Source organism: Tripterygium wilfordii, chromosome 11 (assembly GCF_013401445.1).
Source record: "Tripterygium wilfordii isolate XIE 37 chromosome 11, ASM1340144v1, whole genome shotgun sequence".
In the NCBI taxonomy this organism is placed as follows: domain Eukaryota; kingdom Viridiplantae; phylum Streptophyta; class Magnoliopsida; order Celastrales; family Celastraceae; genus Tripterygium; species Tripterygium wilfordii.
In genome coordinates this window covers 14454942-14481533 of record NC_052242.1, presented here as the reverse complement: position 1 = coordinate 14481533, position 26592 = coordinate 14454942, and the positions used below count along the sequence as shown (strand labels likewise).

At 37.6% G+C, this 26592-nt stretch overlaps 3 protein-coding genes and 1 pseudogene across 6 annotated transcripts; 1 reads left to right on the top strand and 3 right to left on the bottom strand.

Annotated features, from left to right (window-relative positions):
- The first annotated feature begins 3520 nt into the window (after positions 1-3520).
- On the top strand, positions 3521-7785 carry LOC120008895 (uncharacterized protein At1g76660-like). 4 transcript variants are annotated; one of them, XR_005470550.1, is made up of 5 exons: positions 3795-4466; positions 4999-6160; positions 6266-6504; positions 6747-6834; positions 7268-7785. XR_005470550.1 is itself a non-coding variant. In XM_038859268.1 (4 exons), the coding sequence occupies exons 1-3, from the start codon at positions 3736-3738 to the stop codon at positions 6478-6480; spliced, it is 1416 nt and encodes a 471-aa protein (XP_038715196.1). In that variant the 5' UTR covers positions 3521-3735; the 3' UTR covers positions 6481-6504; positions 6747-7174. The 4 variants fall into 4 exon arrangements, 3 of the variants coding, with proteins under 3 accessions (XP_038715196.1, XP_038715195.1, XP_038715194.1); XM_038859268.1 differs by lacking the exons at positions 3795-4466; positions 7268-7785 and adding an exon at positions 3521-3774 and having other exon boundaries at positions 6747-7174; XM_038859267.1 differs by lacking the exon at positions 6747-6834.
- A 274-nt stretch (positions 7786-8059) lies between these two features.
- On the bottom strand, positions 8060-12140 carry LOC120008896 (annotated as a pseudogene).
- A 383-nt stretch (positions 12141-12523) lies between these two features.
- Positions 12524-19116, bottom strand: LOC120009656 (chaperone protein dnaJ 10-like). The gene is made up of 10 exons (XM_038860315.1): positions 18839-19116; positions 18590-18649; positions 17998-18080; positions 17679-17838; positions 17243-17372; positions 14840-14998; positions 14042-14220; positions 13876-13956; positions 13635-13793; positions 12524-13086 (listed from the first exon to the last, which is right to left on the bottom strand). The coding sequence occupies exons 1-10, from the start codon at positions 18923-18925 to the stop codon at positions 12973-12975; spliced, it is 1212 nt and encodes a 403-aa protein (XP_038716243.1). The 5' UTR covers positions 18926-19116; the 3' UTR covers positions 12524-12972.
- Positions 19117-22688: 3572 nt separating this feature from the next.
- Positions 22689-24148, bottom strand: LOC120009641 (E3 ubiquitin-protein ligase SNT2). The gene is made up of 2 exons (XM_038860295.1): positions 23650-24148; positions 22689-23539 (listed from the first exon to the last, which is right to left on the bottom strand). Exons 1-2 carry the CDS (start codon positions 24017-24019, stop codon positions 23043-23045), a joined length of 867 nt encoding a protein of 288 aa, XP_038716223.1. The 5' UTR covers positions 24020-24148; the 3' UTR covers positions 22689-23042.
- Between the last annotated feature and the right edge of the window lie 2444 nt (positions 24149-26592).

The window sequence follows — 26592 nt, the reverse complement described above, 5'->3', positions numbered from 1 at the left end:
ACTTTTTTTTTGATTAGGGAACCTCCAGACACATCTTGCGGGCTTTGCCCTACGCGACGGCCCAGAGTAAACCCTAACCCAGCCAACCACCCCACTAGACGGACTGGGCTTTAAGTCAGGGCCGAGGCCCAGGTGGGATATAACTCCAGTTGCCAAATTCATGGTTTTTTCCACCAGGTTGGATTCGAACCCCTTCCCTCCTGCCTGCACGCGCGAGCACGCACAGTGGTTTGCAGAAGACCGGGGTTACGACCAACCAGGCTATACAACTTTTGTTCCCTAAACCCTAAACCCTAAACCCTAAACCCTAAAACCCTAAATCCTAAAACGCTAAACCCTAAAAGCCTAAACCATAAACCCTAAAACCCTAAACCCTAAACCCTAAAATCCTAAACTTTTTTTTTTTTGATTAGGGAACCTACAGACACGTCTTGCGGGCTTTGCCCTACGCGACGGCCCAGAGTAAACCCTAACCCAGCCAGCCACCCCACTAGACTGTCTGGGCTTTAAGTCAGGGCCTAGGCCCAGGTGGGATATAACTCCAGTGGACGAGAAAACTCGCGTTCGTTCCCCGTTGGAATCGAACCCCTTCCCTCCCGCCTGCACGCGCGAGCACGCACAGTTAAGTGGGGAGACCGGGGACACGACCAACGAGGCTATACCACTTTCGTTCCTAAAATCCTAAACCCTAAACCCTACAATTCAATCGAGGTTTTCGTGCTGACTTTTATTTTTTTTTTCTCTTTTTTACTTTCTTGGTTTCGTTTGGTGGTGATGGGTCTTGACTGTTTATTTTATTGTTTGTTACGCTGAGCGTTTTAGGGTCTCAGATGGAGCAGCGAGTTGGGAACAGGTTTCGACTTGGTCACAAGATTGATAGCAGATCCTTTGGAGAGATCTACCTCGGTACTTTTTTCTTTTAAATCTTTTTTTTTGTTTGTTGCTTTTGCTATGTATGTAATTTTTGTTGATTGACATAATATAAGGATGGGTTCTTTTAGGCACTAATATTCAAACAAACAAGGAGTTGCAATCAAAATAGTGAGTATTTTATTTTCGTTGACAGTTCTTCTTTTTTCGTCTTTAAATCCTAGGTGCAAAGCTGAAAAGTAGCTAGAATTTGATCTATACTATGGTAAATTATCCCGTCATGAATGGTTCTCGGTGTATATTAGGCTGGTTTATGCAAGATTGTCAATGAAATGTGTTTTTTTTACATCTTTGGATAATGTGGAGATGATTGTTTAGTAAGCAAATTATCAGTATTTTGCCTTCTTTTTCTTTTTCTTTTTTTGCTGTAGTGGTACAAGCATCTGTTTATGTACTTTATTAAAGTTGGTGTGACTATTTTTAAGTTTCATTAACTTTAAGTAGGTTTATAACGAACTCACAATATAGTTGGTGTTGCTTCAGCTGACAGGCAAGTTAGACGGAATGTTCATTTTATGCATTAAGAAATTGTATATTGAGTATGGGCTTGCAATATTAAGAACGATGGTAGAATACTTTGGTTTGTAATTTTGTATGGTGTTGAAAACGCAGTTGGGGTTGCTTTAGTTGGCAAGCTAATTTTATTATTATGTCTATATCCTCTCTAGAAATTGTACATTGTGGATGAGCTTTCAATATTTTGGATTATGGTGGAACACTTTTCTTCTGTATTTGTAGGAGTTGAAGAACATTCCCGTTGCTTGAGAATATTTGGAGCTATTAGGATGATATGTTAGAAGGAATCTGACTTAAGGGACAACCTTGCATGACATGACTTAAAAGCTATAACTGCATCAAACAATTTTCTTTTTGGGGGTGGGAAGAGGTATAAATAGCTTGAGTTGCTATAGATCTTGATGATCGTTATGATTTAAACTGGTAGCAATTTCTTAGGTTTTTATCCAAAGTGAAGGACCAACAATTTTCACGATTCAGTTGGCTTTTCCTAACTTGTAGCATCTACACATGACTAGTTTCTAAAACATACAATCACCTATTTATTTAAATTTAAAACTGACCCTAAGAAACCTTTGTGGCTTTTCAAATGAACTTTGTGAACTAATCACCTGTGCAGAACCTTTGATGCAAGTTTTTTGGTTAAGCAGAACAAATATGATGTCTTTTTGTCGACATCGAGGATTATTGCAGTTGGTTTCTTGCAGAACTTTGTTAATGATGACATATCTTATGTATATAAACTCATACCTTGTCTATTTTATTCTGATTTTAAATTGTTGAAATACACTGCATGTTTTTCTTGTTCATTGGTAATATTGACTCCTTTTGGCTTTGGTAGGATCCATTCTAATGATGCTTCTTCCTCAGGGAAATGTTAAGACCAAGCACCCTCAACTTCTATACGAATCAAAGTTGTATAAAATTCTACAAGTAATAATCTCCTCATTTCACTGCTTGCCTCTTTGTGTAAAAGCACTACAATTAGAGGGCTTTACCTCTCATTTGTTTTATTGTCCCATTGATTGGCTATTTATTGTCTTTGGCAGCTGGAATTCCAAATGTAAGATGGTTTGGTGTCGAAGGAGATTATAATGTTCTTGTTATGGATTTATTGGGACCTAGTCTGGAAGATTTATTCAATTTTTTACAGCTGGAAACCCTAAAACCCCGAACCCCCAAACCCTCGAAACCCATTCCGCACCATGCCCACCCACCACCCCTCACACGCCCACACGCATTTTATAGAATAAAGTATCACGTGAAAGTTTTCTTCTTCCAATGTGGGATTCCTGCTTTTCACTCCTCAACAAGATCTCTTCTATGAGAGTATTCTATAGATATGTAGCTGTAAAGAATATCTTCCAATCCAATCTTCGCGATGATCTGCAGCCTTTGAGTGTTCAGCTCTGCTGTCATCTCTTGGGGATTGGACTACAGCTCATGTTTTCCTCCTGGTCTTTCATCTGATTTGTTTGGGCTTTATTCTAAAGGGCTACTTCGCTACATGAGCTTATATCTTCGAATGGACTACATGGGTTTCTATCTACTATGGTGACCCAATCACAACCCAGCCTTCATGGATAGTGTTTTGGGATGTTCATAGATGACCCATAGTCATGAGTTTTTCAGATACGTTCTCATAATTTTGGTAATGGTTGAACACTCATAGGGATATGTTTTGTCGTTTTAGGGACCATGTTTTGGTATATTTTAGATAAACACTCAATTTATAGGGGAAAAAAATCAAATAACACCCAAAATATACAATCAAACACTTGATAATGAGAACACCTAAAAACTCAGTTAAGAAAAAACTCCTAGACACGTATTCTAGATAAGAGGTGTAGAACTCACTTCTCTCCATGGACCATCTCTCCCACACTCCAATTTTTTTTTCTGGTGCTATCACTTCAATCTTTTTCTTTTGCTTTTTTGTCTTTCCTTGTATTTTTTGTCTTTCTTTGTCCTTTGATAACCTATTTTAATGGGCTACTTAGCAATGACGTAAGAGGATACAATATTTCTATTATAATTATTGTTTATCTTTATTGATCTTTCATCTTTCTTTCTTCTTTTTTTTTAATATCAGCTTTCGGTTCTGCCAAGTCTTTTTCTCGATAGCTAAATCTACGTGGTGTCAGCTTGTGGATTTGCAGAGGTCTAGCGAGTAGTGACTAGTGAGTGCACAAATGTGAGAGGGAACACAAAGAAGAGGATAGAGAAACTTTACATGACCTGTTTTGCTCTTACTTCTTAGTAACGGCGAGCGACCTAACTCCGTAAGGCATGGGGTCCGAGCAGAATAGATTCCCTCAGCAGGAAGGAGTATGTCTCTTTCAATTTACTTGCTAATAATGATAGTAACGTAAATCGGAATTTGATTCTATATGCAGTTGCGTTTGGTTGAGCAGATCTGGATCTAGCTTTGCTGTTATGCTTTTTGGGTATTTTTCTATATGTCGCTTACTCATGAGGTGTTGTTGCTTTGTTACAAATTGTTTCTTCTAATTTTTCTGAGCTAGGCTGCACACAGATCTAAGTGAGTAGGAGTTTGTGTGGACTTTCGTTTTTGTTAATTAGCCGAAGCTTCTGCTAATTATTCTGGCCTTGTGTATATAGCCAATAGTTCCACTCAAGCTCACTCAGAGCGTAGTTTGAGAGGTTTTTTTATTGTGCTTTTTCCATTGCAAGCAAGAATCAACTGTCCTTGAGTTGAGCTGCAACAGTTGATCATTCTGAGGATGGAAATGGTTGTCAATTTTTAAGAGAAAAATGGTCAGCATTTGGGAGCATACGTTTTACTGCATTTGATGGTGAGGGTATATGATTATCAGCTTCAAAAATTCGGATGGCTGGATTAGATTTTTGTATCTAAGAGACAGTTTGGCTACATTACATCTTGATCAATGATCAATAAATAAGAAATTAAGAAGATGTGATGAATTGTGATCGCGTCACCTATGTACTGCTCATCAGGGTACATAAATCTGTTGAGGATTGTAGATGATAGTTGCAAGGTATGTACTAACTTTCTCGTGTAGCTTGCTTAGATCATGGGAAGTAGAGAGAAATAATCCATATAGGGAAAAGAAGATTAGTTTAATGCTCTGTTTGGTGGGGTAAAGTGGACGGGAGAGATTTTGCTGGCAATAACTTTGTGTCCACCGCTTATCTCACTTTTCTCTTGTCATTCCTTTCTCGCATGTGTTTCTTTCTCACCTTCAAATAAGAGAAGCGTAAGCTAGCCTGCTTTTGTGGAATCTATGCTGCAATATAGTCCCCTGGGATAACTTTATTTGTTTTTGTACTTTGCTTCCTTTAACTGCTGAAGTTGGATCTAGATATTCGTTGCTTCCACATTCCGAAATCTGAATTTAGCCATTTTCTTTGTAACTTCTGTTCTTTCTCATGCTTTAGGGAAAGGTGTTATTAGCCTTAGTAATTGGGGTCCTTTTCTGAAAGATCTTTGGTCTGATATTTTGTTGTTTCTGATTTTGCTATTTCTGTCAAGCTTATTGCTACAAGCTTGTAATATTTGATATACTGCAGCGAAAGAGATGGGGAGGATGCTGGGGCGCATTTTCTTGTTTTGGTACACAGAAAGGTGGAAAGCGTATTGTACCTGCATCTCGTATTCCTGAGGGCAACGCGTTGGCAGCCCAGCCAAATGGTCCTCAAGCTGCTGGATTGAGTAACCAAGCTACAACACTAGCACCATCACTTCTAGCACCTCCTTCTTCACCAGCATCTTTTACAAACTCTGCCCTCCCCTCAACCGCTCAGTCACCTAGTTGCTTCTTGTCATTATCTGCCAACTCACCTGCTGGTCCTTCATCCACAATGTTCACCACTGGGCCATATGCCCATGAGACACAGCTGGTTTCTCCTCCTGTTTTCTCAGCTTTCACGACTGAGCCATCTACCGCTCCCCTCACTCCGCCACCTGAATTGGCTCACCTAACCACCCCCTCATCGCCAGATGTGCCTTTTGCACAGTTCTTTACATCATCTTTGAATATCAAAAGCGCTGACAAAACCAGTTATATTGCTGCAAATGATCTCCCAGGAACATACTCACTTTACTCTGGAAGTCCTGCCAGCAGTCTCATATCTCCTAAATCCATGACATCAGGTGACTGTCTGTCTTCATCTTTTCCTGAACGGGAGTTCCCTCCGCAGTGGGATCCTTCGGTTTCCCCCCAAAATGGAAAATATTCAAGGAGTGGTTCTCGCAGACTTCTTGGGCACGAGACCTCTGGTCCCTCTGTGGTATCTCAAGATACTAATTTCTTCTGTCCTGATACATTTGCACGATTCTATCTGGATAATAATCCACCTTTTCCTCATACTGCTGGAAGATTAAGTGTTTCGAAGGATTCAGATACTTATTCTACTGGCGGAAATGTGTGCCAGAACAAGCCAAATAAAATTGCCAAGCAAGATGTGGAAGAATTAGAAGCTTACAGGGCATCATTTGGGTTTAGTGCCGATGAAATTATCACTACACCTCAATATGTGGAAATTTCTGATGTTGTGGAGGACTCATTTACCATGACTCCTTTCTCATGTAATAAATCAGCCTGGGGAGGAAATATAGAACCAGCTTTGGTGAGTGAAAGAGTACAAGGGCAGACTATGCAAGCAAACTTGCTCAGCCCTGGAAGCATTAAATCAGTTTCGGATTTTGTTGGTGGCCGTGTATTTTGTGAAGGTAAACTGCATATATCTGTCAAATGTATACTACTTTTATGGGATATTCACAGCAATCCTGGCAATTTGAATACTGCACTTCTAATGCTCCTCCTTCTGTTTGCAGAGACTAAATCAATTTGGCGATCTGGCAGTATTTCTGGGTTAGGTGTTCCTAGTAACCATATTCTGAATGTTGAAGAGGACTTATATTCTAACATGTCAGCAGCCAAACTCAGTCGAAAATATCATCTAGGTTTATCGAGCTCTGATGCAGAAATTGACTACAGGAGAGTAAGGAGCTTACGAGAAGGCAAAGGAGACGCTTCATGGCATGACTAGATCATGTGAAAAAGATAATGTCAGGTTGTCTTCCATTTTAATCTGCAGATTTCTTTTGTCGTATTGTTCTGTTTGGAATTTTAAGTGATAGGTGGATGATCTAACCTATATGCTAACTGCTTCCCAACCCCATCCCTTTGCTTTTTCCAGTTTGCTCTGGCTGGCGTGTGACCTGATATCTATGATTGTTGAGCATATACTGTGTTTCTAACTTCATGCTTCGCTGTGAATTACATATGTGATGAATATATTTGATTGTGATGCAGTCCTAGTTTATTATACCATGGAACATCGGTTGAAACATGGCCTTCAGCCATTCTTCTCGACTCTTTCCAACCAGTTCCAACTTCCAAGGTGATGTGATAGCCGCCTCAAAGTTCTTTTGATTCATTTATTAATGGAAATAACTATGCAAGGTTGTTTTTTAAAAATTTCCTTGGGAAGTTTTGTAATTGAACCGTTTATTATGGAAAGTGCATGGTAAGAAAGGGCAAATTGAAAAAGTCTAATACATGCCAATAGGAAACTCCTATGAAGAGGTTATGTGGCTCTCTTTGTTACATGTGGGCGCATTGATCCGTCAGGAGGAACAGGGTTCTGTATAGGTGTTTAATACTATATTATCGTTTACTAATTTTTTTTGTTGTTTGGGTGTGATATTTAAGCAATATATAATAGAAGGCTGTTACACGGTGCAAGGTGTAATATATTAATTGACAAAAAATATCGTTCTTTCATTTCTGTCACTGATGTATATTGCCTTCTTGCTCCTTCGGCCTTATGCTAGAGGTAAATTGTGTTCCCGGACAAATTGCCTCAAAAACTGCGGATGGCTCTGGGCATTAACTCTCGAGTAGCTGTTCCTCTCTGTCCAAGGGGGATGGAACACTCTGTTCTATCGGGAAGATGACATGCGTTCTGCTGCACTGATTGGCGAGTATGCTGGTAACATCTAATGACTAATGGAATATAACTTGTTGCAAGCCCTACAGAAGTTATCAATCATTAGACACAAAAGCAGAGAACGCTGCAAGATTGTTCATGGAAGCAGCAAATCCAAGAGTACATGTTGTGCTCTCAGTTTAACTCATGAAAATGATGCACATCTTTCGGATGGGGTGCCTGCAGGCAGTTTCCACTCTGATCTGTTTTTGAAATTTAAAATATAGCGCGAGTCCCACACTATAAAACAGATGGGATTGCCCTGCATGAAAGTGCATGTATTTTCTGTAGTTTCCGGACCCTTTTATGGCTTGTCCAAGTGCTCTATCATATACAGAAGGTACATGATTCCAAAGTTATCAAGTATTCTGATTGATGCAAGGTGATAACTTGTGACGAGGATTAGAAAGAGTGGTCAAACAACGATGGTGGTGCCAAAATGTGTTGAACATTCTCGCCTTCTTGCCAATGTCCCACATCATGATCTCACCAAAACCGTCTGTCTCACAACCATAAAACCATTGGTCAATTTATGGAACATCAAATTACAACCACTTTTGGTAAAACGTGGAAGACTGAAAGTGTAGAATGATTAGACAACGTTAACTGTTGACAGATGCAACAATGCGTGGTAAGATCTTCCAACTAAATTATGGATGTTACTATATATCATTTCCCATCACAATTTCATTACAAACTCTTCCAGATAAACAGTAGACAAAAATTCTGATAACATAGAACATAATTTCTAAAATAAATACGTGAGGGGGCCAGCAGATAATGAGCAACATGCATACACGTAACTAGATAAAAGATACAGCTAAGATGAGGAGGAAATAAAACAATTAAAAATACCTGTTTTACTGCCAAAAATAAGTATATCTACTCTTTGGACTGACCAAGCTCAATGTCCTTCACAGAACTGTCTTCTACTCCTGCTTTCAGAAGTTTAATGTCCTCTTCAGTCAAACTATTCTTCATGGGAGGTAAGTTCTTGGTGTTTGTATTCTTTCCAACCTCCACAGCCCAACTGTAAATAACCATGCCAACAACAGCAAGAATCATTCCCATTATGTTCTTGAAAGTCAGCTCAGAATCAAACAGCAGCCACCCCAACGTGAGAACACACACAGTTTTCATGTGACCTAAAACCTGGAAGGATACTGCTGAGAATCGTCCAATGCAGAGATATTGGCTCATATTGCAGAAAACAGCCAGGCAACACGAAAGAAGTACAAAAAACTGCATATAAAATTTGTTCACAAAAAAATGTCATGGTGCGTAAACAATTCATGGATACAATAAGGAAATAAAAAAACTGAATAAAAAGATGAGAAAAAAATGTGAATGCTTACAATTGCACCGGAAGACATCTTATAGGTTGTTATAAATTTGCCACTAAGGTAATAGTCAACAAAAGGACCAAGAACAAGGAGAGAAAGGGCTTGAATAGGAGCTGTCTTACTCAGCAATTCAAAAGATCCAATTGAGTATTTCTTCTGTAAGGAACCTATAGACTGTTCCACAAAGAAAGAAATCAGGCAACATATCAAAATATGCTACATAAAGCGATAAATGGGTGTGTATATATAGATATAGTTCTAGATGTTCTGTCACTCTATATAATAAACTATATCAAATCCTTAAGCATAATTCTATTTCTCAATGACATCATTGAAACCTTGTTTGTCGCAGCAATACAAAATATAACAAGTAACAGAAACCATACACTCTTGGAAAAGCATACAGACGAACACAACCTGAATTGATTTCCACTTTAAATCAAACCCAGATAGTTCCTTCCAGATATCACAGATCTCCTTGAAAATAAGAGCATTAGACAGCTTTGTGTTGAATCTCTTAAAAGTAGCAGTTTCCAAGGATATAAATGCAATTTTGATGTAGAAATCATCACATGCAAGTTTCAGCCATAACTCTATTATAGTGTTAGTTTGATTACTTTGTTATGGTTCTTTCCCACTGTAACACATGGAATAGGTAAACAACTCCCATGCTCTCACAGTGGACGGGGTTGGGGATAAGCAAGATGTACACAGATCTGAGAGATTGTTTCTAGAAATTGAACCTATGACCTCCTTGGAAAACGCAACACATGGAATACAATTTAAAAAATCCCAACCTAAACTTTATTTCCTTCATAACAAAAAACAAAAGAACACAGTATGTAGTATGTAGAGGCCCAGTTGGCATTGCAAAGTAATCATACAAAATCTTCCAGCCCAAAACTGTCACCCACTTCAGTTAAAGATAAACAACTCCCCAGTACAATAATCTTGCAGTTGACGTGGGGTTGGGGAAGAACAAGATGCACACAGCCTTATCCCCTCACAGCAGCGAGGCTGCTTTCCCAGGAATTTCCACTATCAATACAAATGAAGATACAGGAAACACATGAAAAGAGACATATAATAAAGAAACAAAGCAAAAATATATCAAGATGATGTAAGTAACTTACTAATAATCACAATTAGAGAAAGATCGCATAGACAAATGTAGTAAATAGTCTATTTCATTGGTTGGTATCAAAATTTGACCAAGTAATTCTTGTTGTATATTAGAACGGCACAATCTCATTAGGAACAATTCAATAATATGGGCGCAAATGGCAAGATCCTAGACCAACAGGCCACAGAAACTGTCTTTATGCAGTGTGGGGGACCCTTCTTGGAACCCTCTACCACTCCAGGAGCCTTGTGCATGATGTTTCTTTTTGGATTACATATATAAACCTAAGAATACTTGTGATTTCAGACTGCGTTCCTCACATTTCATAGCATGTCAAAGGATCTTGCAGTGGGTCCGCCCTTATTCCATAGCATGTGTCATTCATCATTTCATTTTCCTCAACCCTAATAGATTAGTCCTCCAGCATTGAAATAAATTTCTCACTTGCTCCAAATGTTACCATGCCAACTATTAAATGCTCTGAGATTCTGACGATGCTGAAAATCAAATTGTTGTACACTTTGCCTAAAAACACTCAGTTCCCCAGATCTACAACTAACTGCCATTAAATAACTGGGACTTTCTCGGTCAATACTAGTAATTTATAACAATATACTGAATGACCATGAAGTGCTCAATAAAGGAAAATGGAGTTGACCTCAAGAGAAGCAACTGAACAATAAATGGAGCCAGTTTAGCGAGTCAATAAAACAAAAATGCAGCTGTTCGCCAAAGAATTCAATTGGAAAAGACATCACAAAGCCAATATAGCAACCAAATTAATTGGGTTATCAGCCTGAAAAGTACCACCCAAACAAAAAATGCAATAAAAGTGGAAAAATCACAAGATACTCACAATTTGTTGCAATGAAGTCGAAAGAACTGCTACACAAGCACATATGAAACCTTTGGCATTAACTTTGACATCAGTCACAGTGCACACTCAACACCAATAACAACAACAATAACTGACATTTTCACTTCTCTCGAATAGTGTTTGTTGTGGAGGATCCATTCCATCACACAAACCACAGGAATCATGCTGAGTTTTGAAATCTATGACATAAATGCAATGGGAGCAGTAACATTAGTTGTTTCTTTTTCATACATTCATTTATTTAGTTTTTGAATTGGAAAAGTTATCTATAACATTTGGGGTCAAGTCATACCTGATAGAATCCAACAGAATTTAGCATCAAGCTCAAGTTCATCCCAGTGATAGACATATTAGCAACAATGGAGAACCAAAGAAGCTCCCACATAGGCACATGCTTTGATGCCGACAAACTGGTTGCGTTTGAGACAAGACCAACAAGGGCAGTTGCGGCAAAGTGGAAACCCGTTAAGGTGGTGGCTGAAAAACGAAAAAAAAAAGCGCCTCTTATTAACGCTAAGTATATCACCAGATAGAGCGAATTATTGCTAAATGAAGCTATATTTTATCAGAATTAGCGATTTGACAAGAAATGACAGTGCTAGAGCAAATGCGGATAAGACATGTCAGATCTGAGGGCGATAGAACATACCGAAACTAAACGCATAACCGTCTGTCGACATGAGCTGCTTGTTGGCCATAATGATTCCGACGGAGCTCACGACATTCATGGCCCACGCACCTACATCCGAGACCACCATCGTTTTCTTCTCGCCTTCCATTTAGTACTCTCCGATGTTATTAGTCTATAACCGGAATTGCAGAAGGGAAGGACAAGATCCAGATTCGTTACGAGACACTACAGTAATACAAAGATTCTAAGACATGCTGTTAGGAAACATGCAGTGCAAGATGAATTGAATTTAATTGTCAAACAGCAGATCTACTGTTGCCAAAAATAAAAATTAGAAGGAAAAAGGATTTAATTAGGAGAAGAAGAATCACTTTGAAATGAATGTCAGTTTGGTGACATGAAGGACATGGACGAGTATATACGTGTTTGTGTACTGTATAATGTCTATTTCGCTCGTGGCAAATGACAACCAAAACGGAAAACTCGGCCGAGTAGCGGAGGAGGAGGAGGAGGAGGAGGAGGAGGAGGAATTTAATAAATTAAACAAATGGATAAATTGAAGATTTGATTTGTAAGGGAAGGAGAGAGAATAGTTTTTGACCGGCTCTGTTACTGGATGGATGGGATGGGGTTCTTTCTTTGATCTTTCTTTGCCTCGCTTTGTTGCAGGCAAAGGAAAGAAGAAAGAATTTTTCTTTTTTCTTTTTTCTTTTTGCCCCACCTTTATTTTATGGTTTACTCTTTAGAGTCCATTTAACCGATCAAATTCTTCGTCTTCTGTGTGTTTTCCCTCTCCTTTTTTAGTTTTTTATTTATATCTGAAGAAACGCGATGTTGCCAGTAAAACTTTGTTGATCAGACAGGCTCACTGGTACAATCGACTTTTATAACAACCTGCTGCCTGCACATGAATGATTTCAATCAAACATTGCGAAAGGACAACCTCGTCGTGATTTGTATTTCGGGCATACATAGACACGTTCATGCATCATTGTCAATTTGTCACTCACAGGAAGAGTGTATAATTAGACATGTCCATGGGACCTTTCACTTGTCTCATTTGCATTAATATTGATCATACATGAATACACGAGAAATAGGCACCACAAACAAATTATATGCAGCAATGAGCAATCATGTTTGTTTGGTTGCTTAAAAATCAATAATACAGGTATTTTAGTCAAAAGGATATCCAAACAAAAGACCGACTCTAAATATACACGTACAACCAAATCACACACATGAACTCATTTTAAAAAAAAAATACAGCAAAGTTCATTCCAATGGCAAGGCAGGGCCATGGTAGGCTTGGTAGCCAGCTCAAGAAAATAACCCCAAAAAAAACATATTTCTTACATCTCTCGTTATCCCCGTTATACAAATATATTTTCCTTCATAAACAACATTACAAGATGCCTCCTCTCTCGCAGGTGAAGTTGAGATCTTCTGATGAACACAGATTCAGTAAATTGAGAACTAAAACTTCACCCAGAATGCACCTGCAAGGCTGTAAAACATGATGACACATTATCTATGCTACAAGCTTTTCCATTGATGGGGCCATGCTTCTCCTTCCTCAGTCCCTGCCCGTCGAGGGATGTCTCTGGGCGCCAGGTGGTGCAATTGGCTTTGGAAAGTTACAGTTAAACTGAGAACCCACGATGTGTGGAGGGGCTTCAACATAGGGGCTCTAAAATGTCCAAGAGTTTCAAAGGGTTAAATTGAAGAAGAAAAACAAATGCAAGAAAAATCATACTTCGATGATATGGACGAAATAAAAGGTAATCAGATGTGTAACTGATTCCCCCACTCCTTTTCTTCTTTCCCAGTAAGAGAAAAGAGAAGAAAAGAAGAAGAAAACACAAATAAATGATACAAACCAAACTGTCTTTTTACTCCAAGTACTTTAGCAGCCACTTTTCCCGCATCAAGAAAATCACTTGTATATGACAAAATGACTTTTAATTCTCCATTAGATCTCCATAGCTGTCTAATCTCACAAATAAATAGGTAAAAAGTGCTCAAATTTGAGAAGGCAATACAATTTCCAACCCATTACTAATTCACAGAAGAAATCTCCTTCAACAGGATTTCAGTCCTTGCTTTTACCCATATGCTCAACAGGTTAACCGATATAGATGTCAAACAGTGGACTGCTTACAAAACATTTCAGATGACCCTATCCGACCCATGTTGTAACCAGAAAATAACGAGCTTAATAAGAGCACATAAAGGTACCTGTGGTGCCACTGTACTATATGATGGCTCTTCGGGACTTGAAGATTTTGGCGATGCACTGGGAGAGGTAGCATCATAGGTTCGTTTATTTCCATTCAGTTTATGGAAATTTCCACTAAACACACTTTCAGTCTCATTTCCATTGGCTGATTTGGCCCTCTATATATAAGAGAATTCCGAAAATAAGTCATGCATCTAATTGAACAGAAACAATTTCAAGAAATGGGACACGAAACAGCACCTGGAATATTTTCCCAAGAGTTTTTAAACCCTTTGCCCGTGCACGAAGTTCTTCTTTCTTTGTGTTATTGTCTTGAAGGACCTACAACAAACCATTAAATTAAGCACAAACAATTTGGACTTGGCATTTAATCCATAGCAAGCCAAGAATGGACTAGCATAACAACCATCTGGCAAACACGGGAAAGAGTGGCTTCAATATCAGCAACATTAAGCTTCCACAGGGAATCAATCATTAACTTCTTGTGGGATTGCATGTATTCTTCAAGCTCTTCCTCACTGTAGTTTCCTTCTGCACTTAGCTGCTTTTTCATATCTTCCTGGAGCTGGATCAAAGCAATAGCACCTAACACAGCCAGAAAGGAAGCGAAACATTAGCCTGTAGATATATGCTTCCTTATGTGTACAGAATTTATTTTCACCCACTTTTATTAGCATCAACTTCCTATCCATGACATAACTACAACTGAATTTTTTTTGTAAAAGCTTACTCATAAAACCATGCAGACAGAAATGATGCAATCACAATGATTGTCCAAACAGAAGGGTATTGGCCCCGTAAACAACCTTGCTACACAATAGAGGCAAATTTATGTTTATCTAATATTCCAATAAGCGACCATACACAGGCTGACCCACACAAACACATTCAAGGAACCCTTCCTGAAAATAATTTACTCATGAACTGAAAGCAAACAAGAAAAAAGTAGTTCTAGAGCCAGACTTTTCTTAAGGCTCCCAGGCAAAACAATGCTGGCTAGCTTGAATCTCACATACTTCATACACATACATGGGAGAGGAAAAAGAACACCCAACTCAAGATTACATTGGCAGCAGTCAGCACATAGCCCAATCCTGAAATTTGACGAAGGTGCCGGTGCATAATTTGACCACAGTCGGGACAAAAGAGCACAATCTAAACATGGTTATTGGCCATTAAAGTTAGACTTATAGCATCTTCTAACCTGTAGCTGCTGTTACTTGAGATTTAATGAAGTGGCCTTTGTTTCTAAACCATTCTGCAACAAATGGCACACCAAGATATATTGCCTTTTTCCCAAGCTCTTTAGCTGCCTGTCTCACGTATATATAGCCAATTGTGTTCAACATGTCAACACCATAGGCTGCGGAAAAGAAGACCACAAAGTTAATTAAATGTGACAAACCCAGACTGCATCAGTCAACTTCATAACTATGAAAAACACATAAAACTGAAGCACAAACTATACTACGGAAGGCTCATCCTAAAATTCAATCCTCCAACATATTTTTGCCCAATTGAGCAACCCCAATTGGGCGAGTATTTTGTTTACTTTAGGATTTATGGTTGGGGGGTGGAGGAGATGCAAGAGAGCCATACAGAGGGATAAAGTGAGGGATGGAGAGTTATGCCCTGTTGAGGGGTGGGTGAAGTGATGCCTGTCCTTCTCTTCTATTCTTGGATGCAAGTGTGACAACTTCGTTAACGTTTTTGTTGCAACTTGCTCAACAACAGAAATCTTTCATTTTCTTATTTTCTTTTCTTTTTGGTTTTGAGGAGCAATATCATTGGATGGCTTGGGTTTTAAAACTGATTTTAGGCCCAAACTCAATATTGTATTTCTGGCCCAATCAAATAGAAATCCTGGAAGTCTAAACGCTACATTTTTCAAGACAAGTGCCCCAGCTCCTCATTGAAGAGGTGTGCCTTTGATAACACTCTTGCAGCCACCGTTTTGTGTTAAATCCTGCCCAAAATCCTTAATCCACCAAAAACACATGTAGCTCAAATTTCCTAAATCAGTCCAATGTGATGGGAGGGGGGGGAGATGACATACATTTCTTAATCCTAGAGCACCGTCTTGAGAGGATCCAAATCAGTACTGTTATATGTGTTTTCTACATCTAGCTTGAGATATTGAGAATCGAACTTGGAATGGCTGCTATGGTCAGTAAATCAATTTCCTTCATTTCTAGAGTCCTTCAATTGAGTTATTTCTGAAGTGTATCGAATCCTAAGCAGCAAACATTTTCCAGAAAACTTTTTTCATTGATAGTGTTCCATAATAAAAAAAGACTCTTGGTCACAAGAATCGCTCAGCTGCTTCTTTGACTTTCAGCCAGCAGAAATCGCTTCCCCCATCCCAAAAGTAAACATCTGCTCTCTTAAACTCAGATTGCAAGAATCCAAACATACTTTCCACATAATAGAGTCCTGAAGTCATTAGTCTCCTTTAATTTTTCAGTACAAGAAAAATTCAACTGCCTTCTCCATATTACCTCACTTGCATTTATTAGGGAGCTTCAAGTCATACTCAGTGGCCATTTTGAAAAATGTCATCAACTAGTTGACCATACATCAAGCTTTTTTTAGAGAAACAACAACACTTCCAATCATTCACTTAATCGCTCAAACCTAGTGACAGCATCTGACTGGTAGAAGCAACTCAAAGGCTTCTCATGGCTAGAGTATCATCCAAGAACTATAGATTGGTACCCATGATTCATTTGAAGTGATTAAAACGATAAGAAAAGGTCTATCCACATATTATGTGGGGGTAAAGTGTGGGTATATTGTGTTTGTCCCCAACCCCGTCCCCTGTGAGCTTTGTGCTCAAAAGTTGACATAAATCTTTCCTCTTTGTTATCCTCGGGCTACTCCCCCTTGGTGCCTTCAGAAAAAATTTCCCAATCAAAATCGGAGTTCGAACCAACTGCTCCATTTTTCCTCACAACATAAATTTCTCAAACCCTTCTATCCACTCATCCCATTTGCATTCCGTCACATATCTCTTTCTTTTCTTTTTTTGAGAGGCAGCCCCTGATGTCTATAGGGATACTTGGATGGACTACGTATAAGCCCCCCACCTACCCAACCTTCTAATCATCATTTTCTGTTTACGAGATCTCTCTGTCACATCATACCATACAGAACTAATGCTGGGCAGTTGCTCATTAATAGTTAAGAAGGTTTTTAAAAAAAAAAACTCATGCACAAAGGTCTTGCAGTGGAGGCGAGATCAGGGAAGATCAAGATGTAGAGAGCCTTGCCCTGCAATCTTACCACTAGACCAAGAGTTGGTCCTTATTAGCTTTAGAGTAATGATCAGTAAAATCTGAGTAATTAAATTTTATTTCTACTCATCTAGGATCAATATAGAATTAGCTGCCAATTTGCCAGTTCAGTATTACTTTGCCCCTTGCCAAAAATAATATTAATAATAAGTACCAGCTCAATTATTACTTCACAAGTCAGGCCAAATGGTTAAAAAATTTCTAAAGAAACCGAATATTTTAGATTAGAGACACAAAAGCAGCTAGAGAATTTTGCATTCCAGTATGCCTTCCTCCTGCATCCATAAACTGATTTGACAACACATATACCTTACCTGCATTGGAGAGCCTCGATACTTCAGCTTCAGCATGACTAACAAAGTCCTTTTTGTTTCCTTTGACGTATTGGTGGAGTCGATCTTTCAATATTTGAGCAAGCTTTTCTTCTCTCTCTTTCTGAACAACCTGTTGTTTGAAGTAATTCAAACAGCATAAAATCGTAATTAATGTATAAAGATAAAACCATAACCCTTGTAGTGCTTTGTACATCAAATTAGGAGCGAACAAAATCCTCATTTGTAATGTAACTCATAAATAATTTCGGGGATATTAACAATCAAATACACAATTCACATTCACAAGTTGACATAAGTTAGCCACAGATGACCATTGTTGATGAAATTGACAAAACTAACAATAAGGTTTCGACTTACATTATGAGCACCTCTGCCCTCTTTTAAGAAACTGACGAGGAATGCTAAGAAATTTTACCCTCATTTTCTCTTGCAGTTTCTTAGCATCAAACTGTTCCCCTTCCGTGAAAATGTCTAGTGAGGCCATTGATGCCATGGCAAGCTGTCCTATGTAGTCCTCAAAAAGTTCACTACCAAAAAGCATTGCGAATATTGCGGCAGGATCAATAATTGCATCGCTGCAATTGAAAGGAAGTGAGAAGGCAAATATCAAAAGAACAACAATATTACAGAAACTAGTAATGATTATAATCTTCTTAAAGTATATTGCACGAATGGTTCAAGATCCTAGTAACCTTGAAACTCATCTATTCACAGATTAAGAGCAAGAGACTAACGTTGAGATTCCTGATTTTCCATAAGCATCATATGCTTGCCTTTGGGCAGGGTCACTCAAAACCTGGTATGCCTCTCCCAAAACCTGAATTCAAAAAAAAAAAGGATGAAGCAAGGATGAGTCATTAATACTTTATTATTGTTATCATAAGAATTGATTCGCAATAGCAAGACCCTACTAGGTGAAAAGGTAGCACGCAGTCTAATATTGTCATTTCAATACGGTACTGAGACATCCTAACAAGTTATACAAACCTCACAATTCTACCACTTCTAAGTTACAATAACCAAGTTATTCGAACCTCACAATCGTAAACCCATCTAAGATGTTATAACATTTTATGCCTAGAGGCAAATTCAAAGGAGACCTGGTTAACAACAGAATCAGCACTAATACAAATTCTGAAGAGCTGTAAGTATCAAGTCCACCCATGTTATCATAAATTTAGTGCAGAGTGACGACTAGTAACCATCCATAGCATCATAGCACAACATTATAGTCAAACTTGAGGGGGAAAAAACATATTAAAAAGAATGGGATGACTACGGCACTGTTGGGGGAAAAAAAACATATAACATCCAGATGTGGCTTACTTGAAAATTTTGTGCTGCAAGAGGATCATTTGGATTTTTATCAGGATGAACTTGCCGTGCCTGCAATCCAAAGAGAAGATAAGAGGAGGTGTCAATCAATTTCATGAGTAAAGCAAAGAAAAATAGACTGGAGAGGATAGAAAATTTATTTCATTAGTCAGTAAAAAGAGAAATAAAAGAAGCGAAAAGTAAACAGAAGTCTAGAACATGGATGGATGAGATCTAAGCCAAGTAAATTATGGGAAATACCTTGATGTAATAAGCTTTCTTGATCTCGGCCTCAGTGGCGGTAGGACTCACCCCAAGCACGTCGTAGTATTTCGTCTCCTTAACCATCTCCGATCAACAACAACGTTACAGCGTATATATCGACAATTCAAATCGGATTTACCTCAGTGAAGAAGATGAAGAAGCAGAAGATGAGGTAGTGTGAGCAGCATATGAATCGCAAAAGAGGATCTGATGTCATTGGACGATTGGGAATGGTTCGTTAAAACGCGCACGTTCCTCGGCGTTGACTGCCGCTCCAGGCCTTGTACCTTTTTATAGGGGACGTTGATAGAGCGGAAAGATATTTTAGATTAATTTATAATATAAAAGGTAAGTGATTTTATATTAATATTATTAGTCATTTAATATAATTGTAATTTAGATACGTCAAACGCATCTCATAACATCGTATCATAGTTTTAAAAGTGATATGTCAAAACAGTATTTTACCTCGCAGCACCTCATCACACTCCCAAACGGACACAATATATGTTGAATTGTCCCACATAATCAAATTAGGTCAATTATTTTATTTTATATTAATGTATAATGTAAACGTTAAGTGATTTTATATTAAAATTATTAGTCATCCAATATAATCGTAATTTAGATACGTCAAACGTATCTCACAGTATCGCACCACAGTTTTAAAAGTTATGCGTCAAACAGCTTCGCGTTTGAACTAATCTCACAACACCACAGTTTTAGACCTCAAAGCATTGACTTTCAATGTTAACTAAAAAGCTGTAAAAAAAAATTTAGCTTAAAACTGTGAGGTGTTTCGTGAAGTAAAAGTTGACGCTAGTAAAAAATTTTTTGAAATAAAGTATTATAATATTAGATTTTTTATTTTTATATTAAATTAAATCTAATAAATATAATTCTTATTAAAATTACTTTTTAAGTATTAATTAATAAATATTTTCTTATTCAAATTTTATAGTGAATTTAATATAATTTTAATTATTAATTAATAAATATTTTTACTATATTATTGTGACTTTATTATTGTAATATTTATATTAATAAAAATATTAATTAATAAACATAAGACTCACATTTTGTATGATTGCAATATTTAAATACATAAATGCATGTTTTGGCATGGGACCCACATGAAAAAAAAAATTTAAAATAAAAGTAACCTTTTGGCATGGCCCATGCCTTTTTATTGAACCGCTGCAGGATAAGCTCCCTTTGGGAGCTTATTTTATGCTAGCGGAACCGTTGTCAAAACCGCTATCGAAGCTGTGTTGTTTGGCAGGGTGTCGACAGCCAACGGCCTGCTTAGCGGAGACGTCGTGGCCGACGCCTTGCCAAAGGGAGCTCCACCGACATATCGGAGAACTTGATGTTGCGGGGAACAACGACGAGGCATGTCTCTCCACCGACATACTTGAGGTGGCCATCTACGGGGCGTTGCACGATCTTCCCACCGTAACTGTATAGGAATTTGATCATGCTCTTGGGGGACGATGTCGCAGAAGGCGGTCCCGATGAGTCCTCTTTGAAAATTTACTCCATTCCTACCAAGCCATCAATTTTCCCACTATTCTCTTTGTCATGCCACCAATTCTTTCTTGTCTACTCACATCATCGGCCAGGGCAGCTTCGGCGAGGTGATAGATTCCGGTTCCGTTATACTCTTCTCAATTGTTGCCCTATTCCATGTAGGCAAATGTTAATTGAAAAAAAAAAGTACTTATGATGATAGGTCAACACTTTGACTAATCGAAAAATTCCTAAACCTAACCATAAAACAACTCACTTACTTCAATGACCAAATACCAAATTATTATGTTTGAAATGTAAGGGACTGAGTTGTAACAGACCTGATCAAAAATATCATTTAATTTACCCTCTAAAAAACTATCTTACGTTTGAAATGTAAGGGACTGAGTTGTAACATACCTGATCAAAAATATCATTTAATTTACCCTCTAAAAAACTATCTTCCATTCAAACACCCAAATATTTATGCAAAAGTCAAAGTCACACTAGATAGGGGAACAAAAGAGAAACATATTTTGTAAATAGGCTTAATTTTTTATTGGTATTAACCCTTTCAATTTAGACTGGCCATCTCCAACAATCAAAATTGTCTTAGACGTCCATAAACTTGGCAAGTACTCTCTCATTGTGCTCAGGTTTGAAATCAATAAATGGTTTATAAAAATCACTCAGAAATATTGAAAGGGTAACGTGTTTGTGCTTGGTGAATTTGCGACTTTTAAGATGGATCGTACCGTTTTTTTTAAGAGAGTACACACCTCACTAGTCAAGAGTAGAGTTAATTGTGCATATTAGCATTGTTCTTTTCTCTTAATATCTTCGAATTACAAAAGTTGGCTGAATTTTAAATTGAAACTTGTCTGGGTGCTTTAGTAATAGAATACGTTTTTGTTGTATTTAGAACACAAGTGACTAGAGTTTTATGAACTTCATTCCAATTGCTCTGTTATCAATGGAAACAGAGAGTTTAGATTGCCTATGAGGTCTATCCCTTCCATCATTATTGCCCTACTGACTACACGTATAAAATTTTTTAAATTAATTATGTCTATATACAAAAGGAGATGCATTGAATACAGGTTGTCGTCTAACATGATCTCCCACATCGGTTGTTTCAAAGGTGTGTGTAGTATATAAGTATAGTAAACCAAACATCTTTTTGCCCTTAGGGGCGGTGTTTGGTTAGCTAGGTTTATTGCTCTATGTATGTGTTTGATTCAAAAAAAAACTAAACTTTCGAGTCTGTCCGGTGTGTGTGAGTCTGTTATTGTTGCTTAAACCCCTTGATGCGGTTAAGATTTAACATGATCTCCCACATCGGTTGTTTCAAATGTGTGTGTAGTATATAAGTCTAGTAAACCAAACATCTTTTTGTCCTTAGGGGCGGTGTTTGGTTAGCTAGGTTTATTGTTGTGTGTGTGTGTTTGATTCAAAAAAAAAAAAAAGAATATAGGTTGTCGGAGACAAATTAATCATAGAGGACCCAAACTCCACAGCTCCGTTTGTTAAACAATTTTCATAATAACATATATTGTGGACAATTCATGTTGGTATAAAATGATAGCATATATTGTTATTGAAATACTGATAGATGTTTGATTGTACTTTTGCTAATTGCATATTGGTGTCAAAATTATTATGACAAATTACATGTAAGGGTATTGTGCATTTATCCTTTAAGCAGATTGTAATAAATATTAATATTAACAATATCATTATAATTAATTTAAAATTTTATAAATATTAACAACTTCTTTCCCATGGCTCTTTTTGTGATGGTGGCTTCTAGCAAGAGAAGAGGAAGAACACTCAGTTTGGAGGCTTCGGTGATGGTGTTAATGTTGGCCTAAGCAGCTGTTGACGGTGGTTTTAGAAAAGGACAACTCGTCATCGAAAGTGGACTAGCTAGAGGAGATGTCGATGGGACGATTTGGACACTGAAACCATTGGGGAAGAAGGGCATTGTCATCATTTCCATTAATTTCTTCAACAAAAGTGGAAAATGGTTGAATTTTTTTTGAGAATTATCCATTTATAGACCATTTTGAAAGGGTCCTGATTTTTGCATCATAAAAAAACCGTTTGTTGCACCAAGACAATATATTGTCATAGAATTGTACTTGTACAATATATTGTTGCACAAAATTGGTGCCCAAACGGGCACTTGGAACAGCCAAAGAAATACTAGTTTATTTTTTCTTTTTCTTTTTCAATCCCCAAAACTGGAAAGAAAAAAAAAAAGGAACAATTCAGGTAGGACAGAAGGGAACAATTGGTATTTTGTGGTGAAAAGGCGGATGCAAATATGCAATTATAATTAGACACATCAAAGTATCATTTCTTTGTTCACTCTGAGATGCAGATTTTTTTTTTCTTTAGGTATTATATATGTCGGATTTACACCACCGATTTTACATGGATGTTGCAACTAGAATAGTTTAATAATGTCACATCTCCATAATCATCAGCTACAATTCAACCCATACGGCTATACTGCAGCCTGAGTTGTCATCGCGGTGGTTTCTTACGGTAGCTCTGGGCCTAATTCCAGACGGCATCAGCTATGGACAGTTTCATGAAATGATAACAAACAAACGAACAACGAAAAAACCTATTCTTAATTGGCACTAGCTCACACTGCATATGCTGCATACATACAAGCACTGGTTGGCTATTCAATTGTAGATCTTCTGGTGGTATTGTTCCTTCCCCTCCCAACGCTCTGAATCAGAACTTGTCCAACACCTTCTCCAAGCCCCTCGACCAGGCCACCAATGAACTCTATGACAACCTGAGAAGCGATCCGAGCTGCAGTGCCTAGCATGCTCGCTTTCTCTTTCCCCTTGTGGCCATTTGCTTGAAGCCCATTCACCCTATTCTTGGCGCACACTGCATGGAGATGGTAATCACAAACTGTGCAACGGTATACTCGGCCGGACCTCTTCCTGTTACACTCTGCGCAGACAAAATCATGGTTACCGCCGTTTGATAGAGTGGTTGCAGGCAAGAGTTTGAGTTGTGGGTGTGGATGGCCTGAGTAGTTGATATCAGTGGAGAGCATGGCACAACATGGGTGCATTTGAAAACCGCAAACTGTGCATCTGAAATTGTAGCCTTTGGTGGGCTTCCCGCAGATGTCACACTTCGAATTCAAAATTCCACTTTTAGCTATATAGGAAAATGCATAACAGAGCAATTAGATTCCAATTTTAGCTATATCTTCAGGACAATTAATTAATTTTGCATTGCAGATTAAAAAGAGGAGGTATGAGATTCACCTGGTTTGGAATAGAATAAAAGATGGTGTTGGAGATGGAAGGGGTGGCTCTTGAGGACCGGAGGAGCCAAGGCGCAGAACTCGTGAAGCTCAAACTGACATTGCTGGCAAGCGAACCTGGTACCTGCCCCATATTCCTTGCAGCCTGCACACGTGAAGAGGTCAGGCAAGTTAATATGAGAAAGAGGATGTTGAGGGTGACTGAAATGAAGCATATCTTCTCCCAGAATCAGCTGAGGAGAGGTTGGAAACTCAATCAAAGGAGAATTTCTGGGGACATGAGATGTGGCTTGAGGAGGAAGAGGAGCAGGAGGAGGAGGGCTTTCCACTAAAGAAGCTCTTTGAAGTTGAAATGTTCGAGTCTTCTTCATGGGTTTGCTGGTATGTTATGTGACAACTTAGAATGGTTTTGGAGGTGCAAATTGCTCTAGGGATTGGAGAATATTTATTAGGGTGGAAAAGTTACAGAGGGTACTATTTTGGCAGACCAATAAATATTCGCAAAGCCGATGCCAGTAAGACATCTTGCATGGATTGCATGTGCTAATATTGCTGTTTGATTGTAAAGACATTATTCAGAAAGATACCTCAATTAACGTGACCAATTATTTCTTATGTGCGAGTGCATGTATGTCTACATGCAGTATATCATTCTGAACTTCTGGTCAATTAATCTACATGGTTTTGTTTTTGTTTGTTCTTTTATAAACGAGTGGCACCTCCAATATTCATCTGAAAACCCACAATTGTGGCCGAGGAATATCGTGGTTACAGGCTTGCAGGCAAAAAAAAAAGAACAAAAAGAAAATCATAAGAAACACAATAAACAATTAATCTACATGTTAAGTGTGGTAAAAGAAAAATAATTAGATAGACTTGGAGTGATGGATGTTTCTTGGAAAGCAAACATGAGATGAGAATATTGTGAATGTACACATGAGGGCCCCCAGAAAGCAGTACTATTGAAGCAGAGGGAGGAAAATCAGGAGATTCCATTGCAGCAAAGTCAAGGTTTCTCCTTCTCTTTTCGCTTTAATCATGGGCGATACGACGATCAAGCCCCTTTTTCGCATCAAGATCGTTCTAATATTCGATCTAAAGAGAAAATGGAGAAAACTTTGCACCTTCTTTTTCTTTCTTTATTTATTTATTTATATTACATATATTTTCTTTCTTAATATCTATTGGATTCAAGCACCTGAAAGATAGGGATGTACACTTAAATCAGGTTTCTTCTAATCCTATCTTTGTTCACTAATTGGACTATTTCGACCAAGGATGCTCAATCATATGTGTTGGATTTGTGCTTTTTAATAGTGAATTGATTCACAACACATTAATACACCAGGCTAAGAAAAACACAAATAGAAAAGACAGAGAAAAGGAAACATATTCTTTGACAGATATTATATGGTGATTACTTCTTTGTTTAAAAATCACCATTATATATTTATATGTGTGTGTATCACATATTACAAAGTTTTCTCAACACAATGCAATTAAATTAAACTTTGTAAACGTAATACTTTTAATTACATTTTGTATATAAATTTAATAAAATTTATTATAATTAAAAATATATCTTTTAATTCGTAAAAGCAAACAAAATACAAATACGAAATAAATCTTTTAATTTGTAAAATTGTATATGCATTTTGATGATTGTCAAAGATCATTAACATTGATGGTGGTTCTGGCCATCCATGCTTGAGATAGACCACCAGCAACAGCTGAATATGTAAAACTCATAAAGCAAAATTAGCCAATGCACCACCGAGTTCAGGAAAAATTCCGTTAATTGAAGCATATATATCCACCAGTACTGTATCAGTAACAAGATGCTCAAAAACAACATGATAAAACCCTGTGTTGATATAAGTGCGGTTATTGGGCTCTTATTATCATGTTGTAGATTATTGGTCTCCTCTGTATTAGTGTTCTCTGTGAATCTTTCATATACTCTAATGATCCTCTTACACTTTCTATTTCGGAAATAATTTTTAATACGAAGTTGAGTTATGGTCTTGTAAGATTTTGTAGCGAAATTTATGTCCTCTTTTTACCACAAGAAAATGCAATTTCTTTTTTGTTATGATGATAGAGATACGTGGGTGGGAAGAAAGCTAATTTAGGATATTAAATATTAAGTGTTTGAAAGGGTAACTTAGAAAGTTCAACGTGTGTATTATAAAAAAAATTGGGGTGTACTCGTTTGTAATATGGCGGCTCTCAAATCAAATCAATATTGCTTATTAAACCAACTTGAAATTTTTGAGTCGTTTTTTCACACTTGTCTATTGCATGAGCAAATGCAATGGTTTGTTATTTATTGGGCCAATAAAAATATTGGCTCAATCCCACCTCTATTACAAAAAAAATCAAGTCAAATATGTATTCTAATACAGTCACATCAGCAAAACACATCTTCCAATACAACCACATCAACAAAACACAAATTTCTATACAATTTCTCTTCCCACCCAACATGAACGCCAATAACATTTCATTCCTCCATATTATCCACAACAAAACTACACCAAAACATCAAATATCAACGCATCCACATCAGCAAAACACTTATCTCAATATAGCCACATAAGCAAAACACATTTTACAATACAGCCACATCAGCAAAAGACAGTATCTTTGTTGGCCCAATAATAGACACATCAAACTTCCCAAACTATCCTCTTCCTTGCCCACTCATTTTATCATCTCAACACTGTAATCATATTCCCACTATTTTCTTGTTCTTTTCTTCTTTTATCCTTCCACACTTGAATTTATCTGCAAAAGTTTGTGTTTTAGTCAAAATCGCATTGGTACATCTCAAATCCTCTTTTTCCTCTAATATTCATTTCCTAATCTCAGAAATGAAAAAATCGAAGTTGGACGGTTTAGGAAAACCAAACTAAACAACTATGAACGCAACAAAAAAAAAAAT

What these genes read in the sequence shown, in the direction of transcription:
- LOC120009656 (XM_038860315.1), bottom strand. Translation starts at nt 18,925, where the DNA reads ATGGTTAAGGAGACGAAATACTACGACGTGCTTGGGGTGAGTCCTACC. An exon ending in TTTCCCGTGTTTGCCAGATG is followed by an intron (nt 13,957 to 14,041) that starts GTTGTTATGCTA and finishes GGTTTGTTGTAG; the next exon opens with GTCCTTCAAGACAATAACAC. An exon ending in CTCTTGGGAAAATATTCCAG is followed by an intron (nt 13,794 to 13,875) that starts GTGCTGTTTCGT and finishes TCTTATATATAG; the next exon opens with AGGGCCAAATCAGCCAATGG.
- LOC120008895 (XM_038859267.1), top strand. Translation starts at nt 4,410, where the DNA reads ATGTACTGCTCATCAGGGTACATAAATCTGTTGAGGATTGTAGATGAT. An exon ending in TTGTAGATGATAGTTGCAAG is followed by an intron (nt 4,467 to 4,998) that starts GTATGTACTAAC and finishes GATATACTGCAG; the next exon opens with CGAAAGAGATGGGGAGGATG. An exon ending in TGGCCGTGTATTTTGTGAAG is followed by an intron (nt 6,161 to 6,265) that starts GTAAACTGCATA and finishes TTCTGTTTGCAG; the next exon opens with AGACTAAATCAATTTGGCGA.
- LOC120009641 (XM_038860295.1), bottom strand. Translation starts at nt 24,019, where the DNA reads ATGAAGAAGACTCGAACATTTCAACTTCAAAGAGCTTCTTTAGTGGAA. An exon ending in TTTATTCTATTCCAAACCAG is followed by an intron (nt 23,540 to 23,649) that starts GTGAATCTCATA and finishes TTTCCTATATAG; the next exon opens with CTAAAAGTGGAATTTTGAAT.